At 37.4% G+C, this 16,465-nt stretch overlaps 1 protein-coding gene across 6 annotated transcripts in view; it reads left to right on the forward strand.

Moving 5' to 3' along the window:
• The window catches only part of GLIS3 (GLIS family zinc finger 3), a 548,502-nt gene that overhangs the window by 434,600 nt on the left and 97,437 nt on the right, over positions 1-16,465 (forward strand). For all 6 annotated transcript variants that reach the window (XM_055350627.2, XM_055350629.2, XM_031014823.3 and 3 more), the window contains 2 exons: positions 1,052-1,213; positions 5,762-5,872. In XM_055350627.2, coding sequence (XP_055206602.2) covers positions 1,052-1,213; positions 5,762-5,872 — 273 coding nt within the window. The remainder of the gene's footprint in view (positions 1-1,051; positions 1,214-5,761; positions 5,873-16,465) is intronic.

Here is a 16,465-nt window from a genome sequence, read left to right on the forward strand (position 1 = left end):
TCCATATTTCTCAGTTTCCCTTCCAGTGAGAACTCAAATGGGATTAAAACTGTCTAAGTAACAGAACTATTCTGGGGGTTAGCACCAAAGAGAGAGTTAAAAGATAAATCCCCATCTCACCTTTATGCTTCATTTCTAGGCTTTCTCTAACACATTTTCTTTATTAGATTGTTACTTCAAGGATTGGAATCACTTTGACCCTATTAATAGTAGCTGATATTTTGCCCTCAGAAGACATTGAGTAAATGTTACTGTCAATAAATATTATTGACAAACCAGTGACACATTTATTGAAATCTTAAGCCTTTTATCTTCTTTTCCTCATGAATTAGATAATGAAATGTCTAAAAAGTAAAAAAAGATTAAAGTGTTACAGTACTTTTTTGGAAAATGATTTCACACTAAATGAATTGTCTTTTAGCTTCCTTTATAAAAGCCTGTTAAAAACTTTATTTCATTAGCCTTGGCATTACCATATACATTAACATGGTCACTCTTTTGAGGGTTGGAAAAAACTTACAAATATAGTTAAGGAAATTTATGATCATATTGATCTAGTGGACACATGTCTTTTTCATCCTGGACTCTCAAATCTTCAATTCTCCTTTTTCTCATATATCACTCTGACTTTTTTTTTTCTTATTAGTTTATTAGTTGTCAGAAAGTTTCTTCCTTTCCAGTTCCTTCAATTTAGACCAATTTGGAAATGGAAAAGTGTGTTAATTTTTAATAAATCTTTAAGACGCACATTACTGTATTTTTATTAACAGAGCCAGATGGCTCACGGTGAATTTTCTCTGACATAAGTAAATCACAGAAATCAGTTTGGGACCCACATCTGATACAGAAAGTGGCATGTATATTCAGTGGAAAAATGCAGTTCACATAAACATTCGGATATTTTTAGGAGCAATATTTATTACTGTTTGGATTTGATTTTATTTTATCATTTTCAGCAAAGTACCAACTAAGAACATTTTTCTTTTGCTGTCCCCCAGACTCAAACATTCAAGGTCCTTCTCAACAACCAAAAATTGTTTTCTTTTTGCAGTTTGAAGGTTGCGAGAAGGCCTTTTCAAGGCTTGAAAATCTCAAGATCCACTTGCGGAGCCACACAGGCGAGAAGCCGTATTTGTGCCAGCATCCGGGTTGTCAGAAGGCCTTCAGTAACTCCAGTGACCGCGCCAAACACCAGCGGACACATCTGGACACGGTAAGAATGGCAGGAGCTTTCCAGTTTCCAACCCAGCGCCTGGTGTGAGGAAGTGCCTGCTTGATAGTGGGCTGGTGAAGTGTTTGCTTTATGGTCTGCAGGTTACAGGGACAATGCCAAGGGCAGCAGTGGAGCCTGGTAAAAGGCCAGATGGGGCCCTATTTGGCTGTTTCATTTTTCTGTAGCAGCAGGTTATCCTAAATATTAAAACCTCCTGGGACAGAAGGGTTACTTGGTCACCGCTGTGTACAAAGCAAAAGCAGTTTAGGGGCTGTCATGTAGTAGATTTTAGTACAGAGAGTGATCAGGAGAGACTGGCATTAAAAACAGTATTCACATATCAAGTCGGTAATGTGTGCTATTGCTAGGAATATGAAGCAGTTTTTGTTTGTTTTTCTTTGTTTTTTTTTTCCTACCCTGGTTCTTTCCCTCTTGACATAGAACTTTGCAGCTAGAATGATTTTCAAGAGTGAATTTGGCCCTTTGCTTTAGAAACTACCTGGTATTTTCACCTTCAGCTGATCTAAGAAGAAACAGCAAATCTTTCCCAAGAGTTCACTTTCCTCATGCTTCCTATCTGTTAACAGCCACATATTCTTTGACATCAACCCTATGAGAACAATTGATTTTCATTATTACACCCTTAAGTCCCTTAATGCTACAACATTTTGCTCATTCCCAAATGCCTTTTCTATGATTCTTGTCTTTTATTTTCTCAATTATGTTGATAGCCCTCCTTTGCATTTCCCAGGTTTTGATGCCATTTTCCTTACACTAGGCCAGGTAGACTCTATGTAATTTCACTGCGCTTAACAAAGCCATCAGGATAAGTGTATTATACACATCACAGATCTCTTATCCCACATTCTTGCAAATAATGTATTCATGACAGTACTTTTTCGGTGTTAACATTCTGATGTCTATTATTAAACTACACCAGAGTTTGAATTTTGAAAAGATACTGTTATTTCTACACACCTTCTCATACATATTTAAGATTCTTCTGATGTTATAGTTGACATATTTATTAAATTTTATATTAGTCTCTATTAGTCATATTCATAGAAGTCATTTTAGCTATATGTCACATAACCTTTCTAAACAGAATTATCCCCTAATATGCATAAATGTGATGGTTTGCCTAGTAAATATCTCAAATATAATTAGAGCAACATGGGTGTAGGATGGACCTAGTTTCTACTCTGTCTGAATTCAGTGATTTTAGGACCGATAAAATGGAACACTAAATGAATACATGTGGTGAATAGTGGGATTTTTCTAAGTGGAAAAAGAAAAAAAAAGAATAAATTGTGTTAAAATGCCCTATTTTGCTGTGCCTAAAATGGTCTTGGTGGGATCCAATAAATTTTCCAATTCGTCATTAACCTTTATCATGGAAGAATGAACATTTATGAGACAAGATTGTCTTGAGAAATTGCTTCTACTCCAGCTAGTTGTCTGTAGTTTGAAAGAACTATTGTGAGGCTAAGTGTTACGGTTTCGCACTGCCCTCCTTTGCTTGGAGCTAATTTTAGCTAATCAAGCTAAGAGCATTTTCAGAAATCATTTTGGAATAAAAATATATATCTTTTTAAAAAACTTTTGAGGAAGGCTACCTAATATAGTAGTTTCCTGATTTTTGTTAATGCAATAGCTTTTAAAACTCAGCTGTTTTTTTTGGAAAAATTATTTCTCTATTAAATATATTTAAAGCATCATTTTTTCCTTTAAGCTCCAAACTAGCTCCTGTTGAAATTTTTTACTACATTTAACAAATTAGTAAGCTCTTTTAAAATCATATAGAAATCACACACTTGATTTTAAAAACAAACTATACTTGCTTGAAGAATTTATTATTTAAATTTAGGTCCTTGTTCCCTTTCATTAATCACTCCTTATACTATAATACTGTCAGAATTTTGGATAAAGTATCTTTCTTCAACTAAGTGGATTCCTTATTTGTAGAAAAATGGTTTTCCCATAAAGATTACTGAGTTCCTAATTCTAACCCTTAAAAGTTGTATTAATTAATCTCTCTATTAGCATCTTAATATCTACACAGTAATTGTACAGTACAGGTGGAAAATAACAAAATATATAGTTGGATGAAGTGTAGCATGCTAGTTAAAGCTTAGGTAACCTGAGATAAAATGACAGTTGCAGCAGTACTACTTAGATCAGTCCCTGACATTATTTTTTGGCATACCAGTCCTTCCCTAGTGGCTGACAACAAGAGAAGAAAGTGAAGGTCAGCTGAGAGGAACAGTGGGTGTGTAGTCAAACTTTCTCCAAGAACATCTCAAAATCAAACAGAAGGCTGGGCACGGTGGCTCACGCCTATAATCCCAGCACTTTGGGGAGCCAAGGTGGGTGGATCACCTGAGATCAGGAGTTCGAGACCAGCCTGGCCAACATGGCGAAACGCCATCTCTACTAAAAATACAAAATTAGCTGGGCGTGGTGGCACATGCCTGTAATTCCAGCTACCCGGGAGGCTGAGGCAGGAGAATCGCTTAAACTCGGGAGGCGGAGGTTGCAGTGAGCCGAGATTGTGCCATTGCACTCCAGCCTGGACAACAGAGTGAGACTCCATCTCAAAAAAAAAAAAAATCAAATAGAAAATGACATTACCAACCTAAATTGTGGTGACCATGGTAATAATAATGGCATCAATTTATATAATTTGTTAATAGTTATCAAGCCTTTTGTACATGTAACATCTCCTCTAATGCTCAAAGCATAAGCTTTTACAATGGGATCGCCAGTAAAGATCTTAGCTAGTTGCACTCCTGAAACCAGGGCAGGGTAGGGAAGGCTAGTGCAAGAAGGCTATGCAAATTCAGAAAAGATTCCCAGGTTAAAGAAAATCTTTGCTTACTCGGTAGAAACTAACTGGCAAGTGACTTTAGCCAATAATAAACTCACTATTTTGTAGAAACCATGAGGTATCAAGAACCTGGTTTATCCATTGTTCACTTTTAGATCCCTAGTCTGAAACACAGTGCCCAGCACATCCCGGAAGCATACTTTTGAGTGATTCAACCAACCAGTCAAACAGTCAGTCAATCAATGAACACAGCAGATAATCAAACATAGAATTCAAGTTTGGTATGTCAAATTAAATTATATATTCATGATTTAACCTTGTTCTTGGAATCCAATGACACAAAAAAAGGAGTGAACCATAAATATGGCTTCTAGCAGGTCAAATAATGTAATCCACTTATTTGTTGGCTCACAGAATGACATACATGCACATAAAAACAGAAGCAACATTAAAAAGAAATCAGATTAATCAGATTTTTTGTTTGTTTGTTTGTTTTTTTTACTATAGCAAGTTTCTAGAGCAAGAATCCCAAGACATGGTTTCAGATCTCTTCCTTACATTTCACATCATACAAGCACAGCTCTATTACCTTACTTGATGAGACACTAAGCAGATCAGTTACTATTAATATATGTTATAAACACAGTTAATCCTGTGATTTTTAAATTTTTCATTTCTTGAATAGGCTGAAGATTTTGATTTATCTCACAACTGAAGAGTCATAGCCTCAAACTTTTGATAAGTTTAAGGGTCATAACAGAAATAGGTGCTGAAATGTGAATGGATGTGAGCTGCTCTTAATTCATTCATTTCTATTGTGTACTAAGCACGAGGGATACAAAAATTAAAAAGTGCTGGGCGTGGTGGCACACACCTTTAATCCCAGCTACTCAGGAAGCTGAGGCAGGGGAATCACTTGAACCCAGGAGGCAGAGGTTGCAGTGAGCCAAGATTGCGCCACTGCACTCCAGCCTGGGAGGCAAGAACAAAACAACATCTAAAAAAAAAAAGAGCCTAGACTCAGCCTTAAGCACCACACCTCACATCTCCCAGGAGCATGGGGGAAATGGAATAGCCACAATGTGTGTTCTGATTGCACTCAGCCAAGAGCTTATTCACTTAACTCAGTCTCAACACCAGGACACCTCTGCAACTAATATTATTAATGCTTCTTTGAATGATTTTTCACGTGTCTGTTTGAAACCTACTGTCTCTTACTCACTTTACACTAATTTTCTCTTCTTAATTCTCTCCCTTTCTCTTTCTGAATCAGGTTTCTTCTGAAAAATACCCAGTTTTTTCTGGACTTTTCTACAGCTTCTTTACCTGAACCCTTAAAGAATATGTGTTTACTAGTTTCTGACAGTACCAAAGATTATTCTCAGGGAAACATAACTGTAAGTATGACTAGAGATGCTTACTAATAATTTCCACATTAAAAAATGCCCCAAGAGGTTTTGTGGTTAGAGCACACACTAAAGCAATCTCTTAGAAATCATCAAGGATAGGGCATCTCTTTGTTCCTTGAAAGTTTACCCTTCTCTTAACCATCGTGCAAAGTTACTAGACTTTGTAATTAAAATGCATGAGTATTAGCTAGCATTTCACATCAGTCAATTGGTAACAGTTCATGCTCTGAAGTCAATAGTCTTTGAGTAAAACATTCCCCAGTTACCTTTATGATTTAACCACAGCTGTTTCTTTCTTTCTTTCTCATTTAGAAACCTTACGCTTGTCAAATTCCAGGATGTACCAAACGCTACACAGACCCAAGTTCCCTAAGAAAGCATGTGAAGGCACATTCTTCCAAAGAGCAACAAGCAAGGAAAAAGGTAATTTTAAAAGAGAATCTTCCAGTCGGGAAAAGCATGTTCAGATTATTCTTGTAGTACACGGAGCTTCTGCAGGGCACTTGAAATTCTTATACTTCTCATGGTATAACCTGCTTTAGACCGTTTGAGGAGGTAAGTCTCCCATGAAGTAATAGCAAGGCTATGGTTTGCATAGCTGCTATAGCTATGCAAATTTCTGGGAAAGGCTTGTATAATAGGAATCAGAGAAAAGTAAGGAAAGTCCCTCAAACTGGAAAGCAACAAAAAGCTTTTATAGAAGTTAAGTTCAGATAGCTAAAGATAATTAAATTGGGAAAAACAACACCACAGAAATCCTTCTGTAAAGAAATGCTTTTTCATAAAATATCAATTGGCCAAAATCGTGAAGCTCTAATGAAGAAGGTAAGTACATCTCTAGGACAAGTAGAGAGCATTCTTTAAGCTTAGAGAAAAAGCAGATTTCTGGATTTGTATGAAAATCTGAAAAAGCAATTGACATTAATGAGGGGTTAACGCATTTTCAAAGTTCATAAAAATCATAATATCTTAGATTTGGAAGAAATGTTAGAGACCAACCAGCCTGTCCACCTGGCTTGCTCTCCTAACTCCATAAGATGTCTAGCAAGTGGTTGACTGCACTGTGCTTCAACCCCTCCAGAGACAGAGAGCTTACTACCTTTCAAGGCATTTCCTAGTAACTAAGTTTTTACATTTTTGGATCAATGAGTATCTTCTATTCATGGCAGAAAACATGTTGAGTTGATCTTGGCTTTTTGAGTGTTTCATTGGTATTGAGATGGGTTCCTGATTCATTTGAGGGCCCTTTATAACAAATTTAAGGGCAGTTTGAGACTCAACGTGTTTCAAGTGATTGAACCCTGTGGCAAGGGTTTTCAGGTCACCGTGGCTTCTACTTAGAAATCTTGCATTCTTTCATGGTTTATAGGGATTTAACACTTTTATGTTGGGAAATGCTCTATAGTCTTCTTGTTACTTGAGATTTTTTTTTTCTTCCTTGAGAAGTGATAGCACAATGCCAGCCGAGAGTGTGTATATGGAAGGAATTTGACCCTTTCCCTGTGAGTTAGAAAAATGCTCAGTCAGGGGGATTTGATAGATAGTCTTAATTGCATACAAACCCACTCTTGTAAGTTAATTGTTAAAATCATTTTTTTCCTAGAAATGTAGTTAAATTTCTTTAATTGGAATCCCAGTAAATTGATATCTGTGATCATTAGACAGACACTAGATATGCTTTTGTGTTTCAGAAAAGCAAAGGAACTGCTGAGTTAATTAATAATGTAAATAAAGTTAGAAAGCAAGTGCTTAGTCTTCTTAAAATAACACACCCTTTTTGCATGCTATTAACTACTTTCAGCAGAACCACCATCTATTATTTTTGTTATCATCTATATATACCTTATAAATTTGAAGTAATAAATGATATTTGTAAAAAAAAAAAACCTTCTAGATGAGGGGGTTTTCTTCCCCCTACATCTAATCATTTTTTGCCTCCAAGTTGTGCAAATGTGTAAGGTTTTATTGTAATAGTAAATCTATCATTAACATCGGAAAGTACCCTTGTAGAGATTAACAATTGTCATGGACATGAAAGAGTATCGGTCCCCTATCTAGACAAATAAGCAACACTGTGATGTTCAAGTTAAGAAGGTAACCTAGGTTGACAGATTTGGAAACATAACGGGGTATTTTCAGGAATTATTAATGGTTTCTCCTGTTCAAATTTGTTGTGTTTCAACCTCTGTATAAAGAAAGAGTAGTTTTAATTGTGTAAAAGATTATTGAAGCACTAACTGAAAAAAGAAAACCAGATCTTGAGACTACAAAATATTATTTTATTGACAATTTGCAGACACCCTTTAACAAACAATCTAAATAAAGAAGGGTATACTTTCAAGGAGCAGTATTGTAATCTCATGTCAAATTGCAGTGTTCTCTTAATTTTGTCTTATGTAAATGGAGACACTGTCTCTCAAATGGCTTAGCTTTTGATGTTCACTGTTTTCTGCAAGTGGTTGAATTGGATTTCATTGACTTGTTGATTCGCATTGCACAGCCCTCAGTGATAAGTTTGCAGTGTTTACTTTCTGATTTTAGCCTGCCTTTTTATCCAAAGATTTTAAAAATTCTTTATGAATCCATGATGGATTAATTTGTGGAAATTAAAATGATGAAAGCTGCTCCATCCAACAGAAAAAGGAAATGTCATTCCCGGAGAAGCAGTTGCTAATAAACCTGAAACTAGTCAATCCACATTTCCAGATCTTGTGCTGATATACCAGTGTGTAATATTTACATGGTACAATGTTGTTACTAGACCTTGGAGAGATTCTAATTGCTCACTCACATCAGGACTTGGTATTTGAAATATTTCCTGGCAGCAATTAAAAAAAAGAAACAATAAACCTTTTAAGGCAGAATTAAGATTATTTACGACTTTAATTAAAAATTGAAAACTGGCATCATTTCAAAAAAGCCTTTACAAAAATGTGAATTAATCAAAAATAACCATAAAAATTCCAAGGTGATAAAGGCACAGTGGAGTAATGGTCCTAGTCCTAGGGAATTGTTTTGTTGAAAAGAATAAAACCCTTTTCTGTCACACCCTGTTAGTCATGGACTTATTTAATATACCCTGCTTGCCTGCCTGCCTCTAATCCCCTTTGTAACCTCCCCCTAGACACTAAATGACATTATTTTGGTCTTAACGTTGCCAGTTTTATGAGTCCTACTGTGGAATCGGGGCCAGTGACAAGGCACCCATAGCCATAGATAAATTCATGTGAGGAGGGGCAGGGATCTCATAAGTGATGCCCTGACCGTGGGCATGTGGCACTTTCCCACACCTGTTGGATCCTACTGAAAACCAAGAAAAACCTGAAATCCCAGCTAAACATTATTCAAGCTGTGAAAAGAAAGAAGAAGAAGAAAAAAAAAACTCTTCTGCAAAGGAATGGGGATAATTTGGTTCATTGCATGCAGAAGAGTAACTTTTCTCTTTGCATAATTCCTGCACACCCACACATCCCATCAGCCGATGTACAGACTTCTTTCATGGAATGTGCTTTGCAGATCTCGAGTCCATTAAATCAAGGGTTACACAGAAAAATGGGCAGCGAAATACTCAAGTCACCAACTATGGTCTCCACAGAGAATAGAAGAAGTTTGCCTATAGAGCAAAGGGCAGAATCTGTCCTTCAATTCTGTCTGATAATGAGTAAGTGAAATAAGAGAAAACTAAGGCAATAAGCCACTTGAAATTTTCCTCAAGGCTATGAGCTGTATCAGAATTTTTCATTTTCACCTTGGAAGTGCCATAAGCAGGAGGGTTTCCTTTAACTCTAGCCTGATATCGAAATGGACTTTTTAAAAGTGCATACAAAGGATGCCAGAAGTTAGAGGTGACATGAATCTTTCATCCATTTCACACTTCCACAAAGATTCAAACTTTATTTGTGATTTGTTAAATGTTTGTTAAACATTGACCTATGATCCACTGTGGCTGATGGCTTTCACTTTTGTGACCTCAAAACAGGCTGTTATAAACCAAGCATAGCATTTGAAATGGGTGCGAATGCAACACACATTTATATTTCCTACATAGAGAACAGCTCTGTATTGCTTTCTGGCAAAATTAGGGCAGTCTATTTACTGTAATTCTTCATAGAGAACTGGTAACTTTTGGGAATTGGTTCAGAGCCACCACCACCTCTCCCCCACATATACTCAAAACCAGAAAATTTTCATTAAGTACCACATAAGCTTACCTTGCTTTGTACAGTTCTTTGAATCTTTAAGAGCTATGTGAAAATATATATTTTCCTTTAAATTGAAGCATATATTAAGTGGACTAATAAGGCACACTTTTTCTGTCATTTGCTTTCAGTCATGGTCTAGACGGCAGATGGTGTATGCACAAGTGGGGTACATGATCAGGGCCACCCCAGATTTTGCAAACCCTTCTCATTTTTTTCCTTTCTTGTTTCTGCTCAGGAATAAATTAAAAATCAGTCATACTATTAATAGAATATTAGTAATAGGCACATATCACAGACATATCATCTCAAGATGAACTAGTCCACCTCTTCCTCTCACATTTTAGAAACTATATTAGAATGCATGTGACGGAGAGTGATGCTGTTATAGGGATGACATTCAAACAGCACTGATTTTTTAAAAGCGAGTCACAAACTTCTGTACTTTAATCATTCTTGATGATGCATTACTTACCTCACACCTCAAAATGATGGTGAGACATACCTGAATATCCTGATGCTCTCATTTGAAAGTAACTTACTTCAATAAAGGCTCTGGGAGATGCTTTTGTAACACAAGTGTTTTTGGTTAGAAATTTTTATGCTAATTAATAATTAAACTCGAATGAAAAAATAAGCCATCTTAAATTTAACCCTGTGCCAATAGCTGTGATTTGGAGTTGAAACCAGTTGCTTGGAGGCTTCCCTTTTAAGTAGACCCAATATGATGCCAGCTATGCTTTCCAGAGCATTTTGATGCTACATGGTGATGGGAGCTATTTAAAAAGAGGTAAGAATCCATAATTTGCAGGATTTGGGAGAGGTTGTCAATGAAAGTGACCACTTAGTAAGAATAAGCTTCTCTTCCTTTCTTGAGTGATCAGAAAAGCTGTCTTTGGCCTTTCAGTAAATACAGAAAAATATCGAAAGATATCTACCACCATCTCTGGGGTAATGGTCCAGGATCTTATTTCGTGCTTAAAGCTGTTGCCCGAGGTGTGAGCTTTAGAATACGTTCCACAGAATGTTATTAGATATTTCTTTTAAAAAGTTTTTTTGGTCATATAAATTTAGGACACACTAAGTTAAGTACTATCCAAGGGTTTCTTTCTTGCAATAGTTCTCAGAGCCTTGGATATACCAGTATTCCAGAAGGAAGGTAACATTAGGCGTTGCTCAAAATTATTTGGCCAACTAAACCATCTTTGTTTTTCTCCAGAGATCTCAACAAACTACTCTTCTACTACATTGTTTGCAAAGTATAATCTCAAGGAATATCATTTATTCTACTCAACAGATATTTATTGAGTACTTACTGCATGTCAGGCACTAGGTTAGATCCAGAGATACAAATGTGTATAAGACAGACAAGTTCTGTGCCCTCATAGATTTACATTATCTTCATGAAAGTCCAACAACAGTAAAAAAAATAAACAGAAAATCAGCAACATAAATACAGATAAGGAAACAGTAAGGAAACTGATACGGATGTTAACAGAGGGTGGCCTATTGAGGTGAGATGGGCAGGAAAGGCCTCTCTGAGGAGCTGATCATATTTGTAGTGGGAACACATTCAAATGACTAATTTAGAAATGAGGCCAGGCCCAATGGCTCACGCCTGTAATCCCAGCACTTTGGGAGGCCGAGGTGGGTGGATCACTTGAGGCCAGCTCAGGACCAGCCTGGCCAACATGACGAATCCCCATTTCTACTAAAAATACAAAAAAATTAGCCAGGCACGGTGGCGTGCGCCTGTAATCCCAGCTACTTGGGAGGCTGAGGCAGGATAAATCCTTGAACGTGGGAGGCAGAGGTTGTGGTGAGCTGAACTGTAATCATGCCACTGCACTCCAGCCTGGGTGACAGAGTGAGAAGACAAAAGAAAGAAAGAAAAGAAGGAAGGAAGGAAGGAAGGAGAGAGAAAGAAAGGGAGGAAAGGATGAAAGAAATGAAAAAATATAGACTGGCTGCAAATTTTTAAAAAGCTTTGCAGGCCGCGTACGGTGGCTCACGCCTGTAATCCCAGCACTTTGGGAGGCCGAGGCAGGCAGATCATGAGGTCAGGAGATCGAGACCATCCTGGCTAATATGGTGAAACCCCCGTCTCTACTAAAATACAAAACATTAGCTGAGCGTGGTGGCTGGTGCCTTTAGTCCCAGCTACTCTGGAGGCTGAGGCAGGAGAATGGCATGACCCCAGGAGGTGGAGCTTGCAGTGAGCAGAGATTGCACCACTGCACTCTGGTGTGGGCGACAGAGCAAGACTCCGTCAAAAAAAAACAAAAACAAAAACAAAAAGCATTGCTTTAGTCACAATACTGTACCTTCCTGTATGAGCTTTTAAAAAAAGAACCTGATACTACTAAACTATAGCAATAGATGTTAGGATCATCTTAACTTGTTTTAATTGCACCTTTTTGCAGCCTGTCCTCCTTAACGGAGATGGCACTCAATTGAGGGACTGCATGCTAGACAGTGAAAAGCATAGCTTAGTGCTCCCATCTAAGAAAATGACCCAGATGGTTAGCATTTGTGATTCTCTGAGTACACTCTGTCCTCACTTAATGGCCTCAGTAGGTTCTTGGAAACTGCAACTCTAAGCAACATGATGTATAACAAAACCAATTTTACCAAAGGCTAATTGATAAAACGAGAATTAAGTTCCTAGGGCATATTTGTGGTCACAAAAACATCATCAAACTTCTAAATAAAGATCTCAAACACTTTTAACATTAAACATTGAAGTGAATGTGAGCTTATGTACTTTTAAGAAAGATAATTAAAAGCAAATACAAAAATTATTTTCCCAATTGTTTAAGTTCAAGGTTGAGGGTCGCTGGATCCTACCCCAACAGTTCAAGGCCTGGAGAGGATTCCGTCTCATCACAGTGATCGCGCGCGCACACACACACACACACGCGCACACACTGACCATGTAGACACACCCATTCACCTAATGGTAACATCTTTGGTACATGGGAGGAAACTAGAGTACCTGGAGAAAACCCATACAGACATGGGGAGAACACTTCACACAGACACCAGCTCTGGCCAGGAATCGATTTTTTGTCTCATCAGCATTATAAAGACACCACGTTATTCCAGGACCTGCTGTACTCAGTACAGGCGAGGCCCATGCCAGCTCTGAGGATTTAGAAACAAGACCTGGCCCCACTCTCCTGAAGATTACATTCTAACAAGAGACATACCGGGAGATGCCAGCTTTCAGTATAGTGGGGGAAATGCTATGATAAAGTCACTCAGAGAAAGCTTCTGGAACGTGGAACTTGGGAGTTCCTTTGCAAATGATAGAGATTGTTAAGGAGTAGTCTTATATTTACTGTCTGAAAGCAATAAGGAGATCAGTATTATTCTTTATTACATTACAATATTTTGTCAAATGTAACAAAGTAGTTTTATTTCTATTCCCCCTGAAAATTGGTAATTGGGACCAAAAATGGGTTTTTGGGGCACAGTTCTGGCCAACTATGTAAGGAATGACGACCCTCTGACAGGTGTTTTAATGAGCTATTCAGGCTGTACAGTGCCTAGCACAGCTACCTAATGGAAAGAGTTCCTAGATAATTATTTTTCTGATTGACTGACTGACAGAAGCCTTCTAAGCTTCTTATTCCCTTTCTCTTATTAAATTTTGTGCATTCTTGATGAAAATCATTTTGGAATAAAAGTGTTTAGCTCAGGCTCTCTGCTACCTAAATATAGTGTCCTAAAATCTCATAACACAGTTCACTATTGCCCTTCTCAGGCACTCCCTCTCCATCCCCACCAAAGTATTCATGTCCTTTGTGCAATTACTGCTCCCTCTGGTAGTTCTCTCTTGTCTTTCCTTTTCAGCTTCGGTTGAGCTATGTCATTGATATCCATGGGCAGTATCTTCCCATTTGTTTGTATCTTGGCTCTCTGATCTGTGAAGATTTGTTTTCAGGGTGACTTCACACAAGGGCGTGGATAAGCCTAATACAAAAACTTTTCATGGTGGATACCAGGCAGGTGGCCATGTCTTAGAGTGGTGTTTGGATTGGACATCAGAAGGTATGGGCTTCTTTTAAGCACTGCCATGAATTGCTTCAGGACTTAGCTTAAGTTACATTCCCCTGGTTTTTCCATTTTCCCTTCTTTGCAACTAGCTTGAAAGGCAAACATGGGGCCCCAGAAGTGAAAGGGGAGCTAGTTCAGTAGAAAGCATTGTTATGCCACATACCTGCAATCCATAGCAGTCTACTGTGCCTGACAACAGACCAGTAATATCCTTGGAAATATTTTCCTTCCTAAGAACTGAATATTCTTTCAGTGATTACTAGAGCCAGTCTTTCTGGGTCATATAGATACTCAGACAATAGCACAACAGAAGCTCCAGACAAAGGAAAGCAAGCTGGAATCCAAGCTAGAGGGAATTTAAATCAAATTTGAACCTGTGAAATCTAATTATATTCAGGGGTTATTGACTTGGGGCTCACAGATCGTGGGCAAAGGCCCATGGATGGCTGTGTTTTAGGAAGCTCATGAACTCCCAGAAATTATATGCAAAATGTATTTTTCTGGGGAGAGGCTCCATAGATTTTTACTGACGTCAAGTGATCCACCTGCCTTGGCCTCCCAAAGTGGTGGGATTACAGGCTATTCTTTTAACTATAATAGAAAAGCATGGCTTTTAGGATGGTTGCTTGCCACACTGCCACTACATGAGGTCTAGGCTATAGCCCATCAGCATTATATGCATCCTTAAATGTCACCTCATCCATCCTGCAGCCTAGTATGGGAGACACATTTAGGAAGTCCCAAAAGATATTCATAAAGCTTCTTCATGTAATCTTAAACTTTCTGACTTTTATGATAGTCTTTTTGGGTATTCCTGTTATTTAGCAACCCTAATATATTCAAACATCCTTGTAGTATAGAGGAAAAAAAACACCTTTCTGAAACACCTGCACATGGGCTCTACTGTCTTCCAAATGTGCTGCTGCTTTTCCATGGTGACCTTGCTGATGGCTGTGAAATTCTCCTTTAATATCTCTAGTTTCCCACAATTTTTTCTTATTACCCAGATTCCAGATTTTTTGGCATATGGACTATATTCGTCTCTGTGCTCTATATTTCATTCATGGTGTAGAGTACAGTGTCAGCAAGGGTCGCAGTGAGGCTTGCAGTGTCATTTATTGGCTATTGAGATAGGCATTGAGGTAAAAAGGTCGACAATGGAACCAGTGCTAAAGGGCCTTATGTGCCCTGCTAAGGTGTTAAACATATACAGTGGTCAGATCTGTGATTTAGAGCGATAATTATAGTGGTAATGCGGGAAATGAATTAGGTATTTACAGTGAAAGGAGACAAGGCAATTAGTTTGGTTGGCATATTTCCATTAATCAACAGTCTTTAGATAAGTGGCTCATCCAACTATGACTACACCCAGCCATGCTATCATCAGTTCTAGGTTTCTCAGTCTTTTTCAAAATGCTATCATGAGAGACTTTGCTAATTATCTTGGAATGCTAGGAGTGGCTCTCCACTAATGGTATCTAAAAAGGAAATGAGGATTCTCTGGTTGTTCCCAATGACCCCATCCTAACTCCAACTGACTTCCTTCCTTCTTTACTGCTTGGCAACCCATTATTCTTCGTAGAATCTTTCCAACCATAAAGTTGAAGCTTTCTGGTCATTAGATACATTTCTAGGCTCTTTTTTACCTTACTGAAATTTGAGATATGCATCTCTTTCTCCATTTTTTTTGGCTTTATCTCTTTATATTTTTTCAAAGCATACTTTTATAATCACCTTTACAAGTGTTTTTGGTAGCAGAGTTTGTGAACACTTGGAACCTTGAATTCCCTTACTAGCTAGATGAGCTCTCTTGTTAACTTCTCTCCTATCCTTCCCCACCTTACCCCCAGCAATTATTTTTCCACATTTCCCCTTCACCACTCCCTCCTGTAGAAAAAATATAAATAAGCCAGGTAGTAGCAGTGTTGTTATATCATGCTCAGAGTCCATTCTTCTTTTTAAAATTACATAAGCGATGCCTATCTGTGTAAAAAAAAATGAGGACATATGCAAACTTTCATTGAAACCCAGACACCGTTGATTGTAAGTCTTGTCTTGATTTCAGAGATGTTGACATATATTTTACAATCAATGAATCACAGTGGCTTAACTTTGGTGCCTATCTTTCTATATATTTTTTCCTGTCATATGCAATCATATTATGGGTCCCTCTGTTTTGATTCTTCTAAGTGGTATATAGTGAATATATTGCCTTGACAGTAACTATATTTTTAATGACTGCATTTTAAAGATACACTGCATTTCACTTAACCAATTTTCTATTTTCAGACAATTAGATTATTTTAAAGATTGTACTATCATGAACAATTCTATAGCGCATATGCTAGTATGTAGATCTTAGTACACATCCTAAAGTGCTTCAAATAAATTCCTTACAACATATTGCCAAAATGACTTCCCCAAAATTTGTAACAATTTGTTTGAATTTCTGTTAGGACTATATAAAACCAACTTTTTTCTTACACTTTACCAATGTGAAGTGTGAGAGTGTGTGTGTTGTGTGTGTGTGTGTGTGTGTGTACACAGTATGATGGATGAATAATAGATGAACTATTGATATACAGTTCTTAGATTGCTGGTAGATTTGATTATTTCTTCAAAATTTATTAACCATTTATATTTCAATTTTATATTATCTGTTGTCTTTTCTTATTTTATGGATAATTTTTATATTGATTTGAAGTAACTATATATAACGGATATTAACTAGTTAATTGTCATAAATATTGCATATATT

The sequence above is a fragment of the Gorilla gorilla genome, chromosome 13 (assembly GCF_029281585.2).
Source record: "Gorilla gorilla gorilla isolate KB3781 chromosome 13, NHGRI_mGorGor1-v2.1_pri, whole genome shotgun sequence".
In the NCBI taxonomy this organism is placed as follows: Eukaryota; Metazoa; Chordata; class Mammalia; order Primates; family Hominidae; genus Gorilla; species Gorilla gorilla.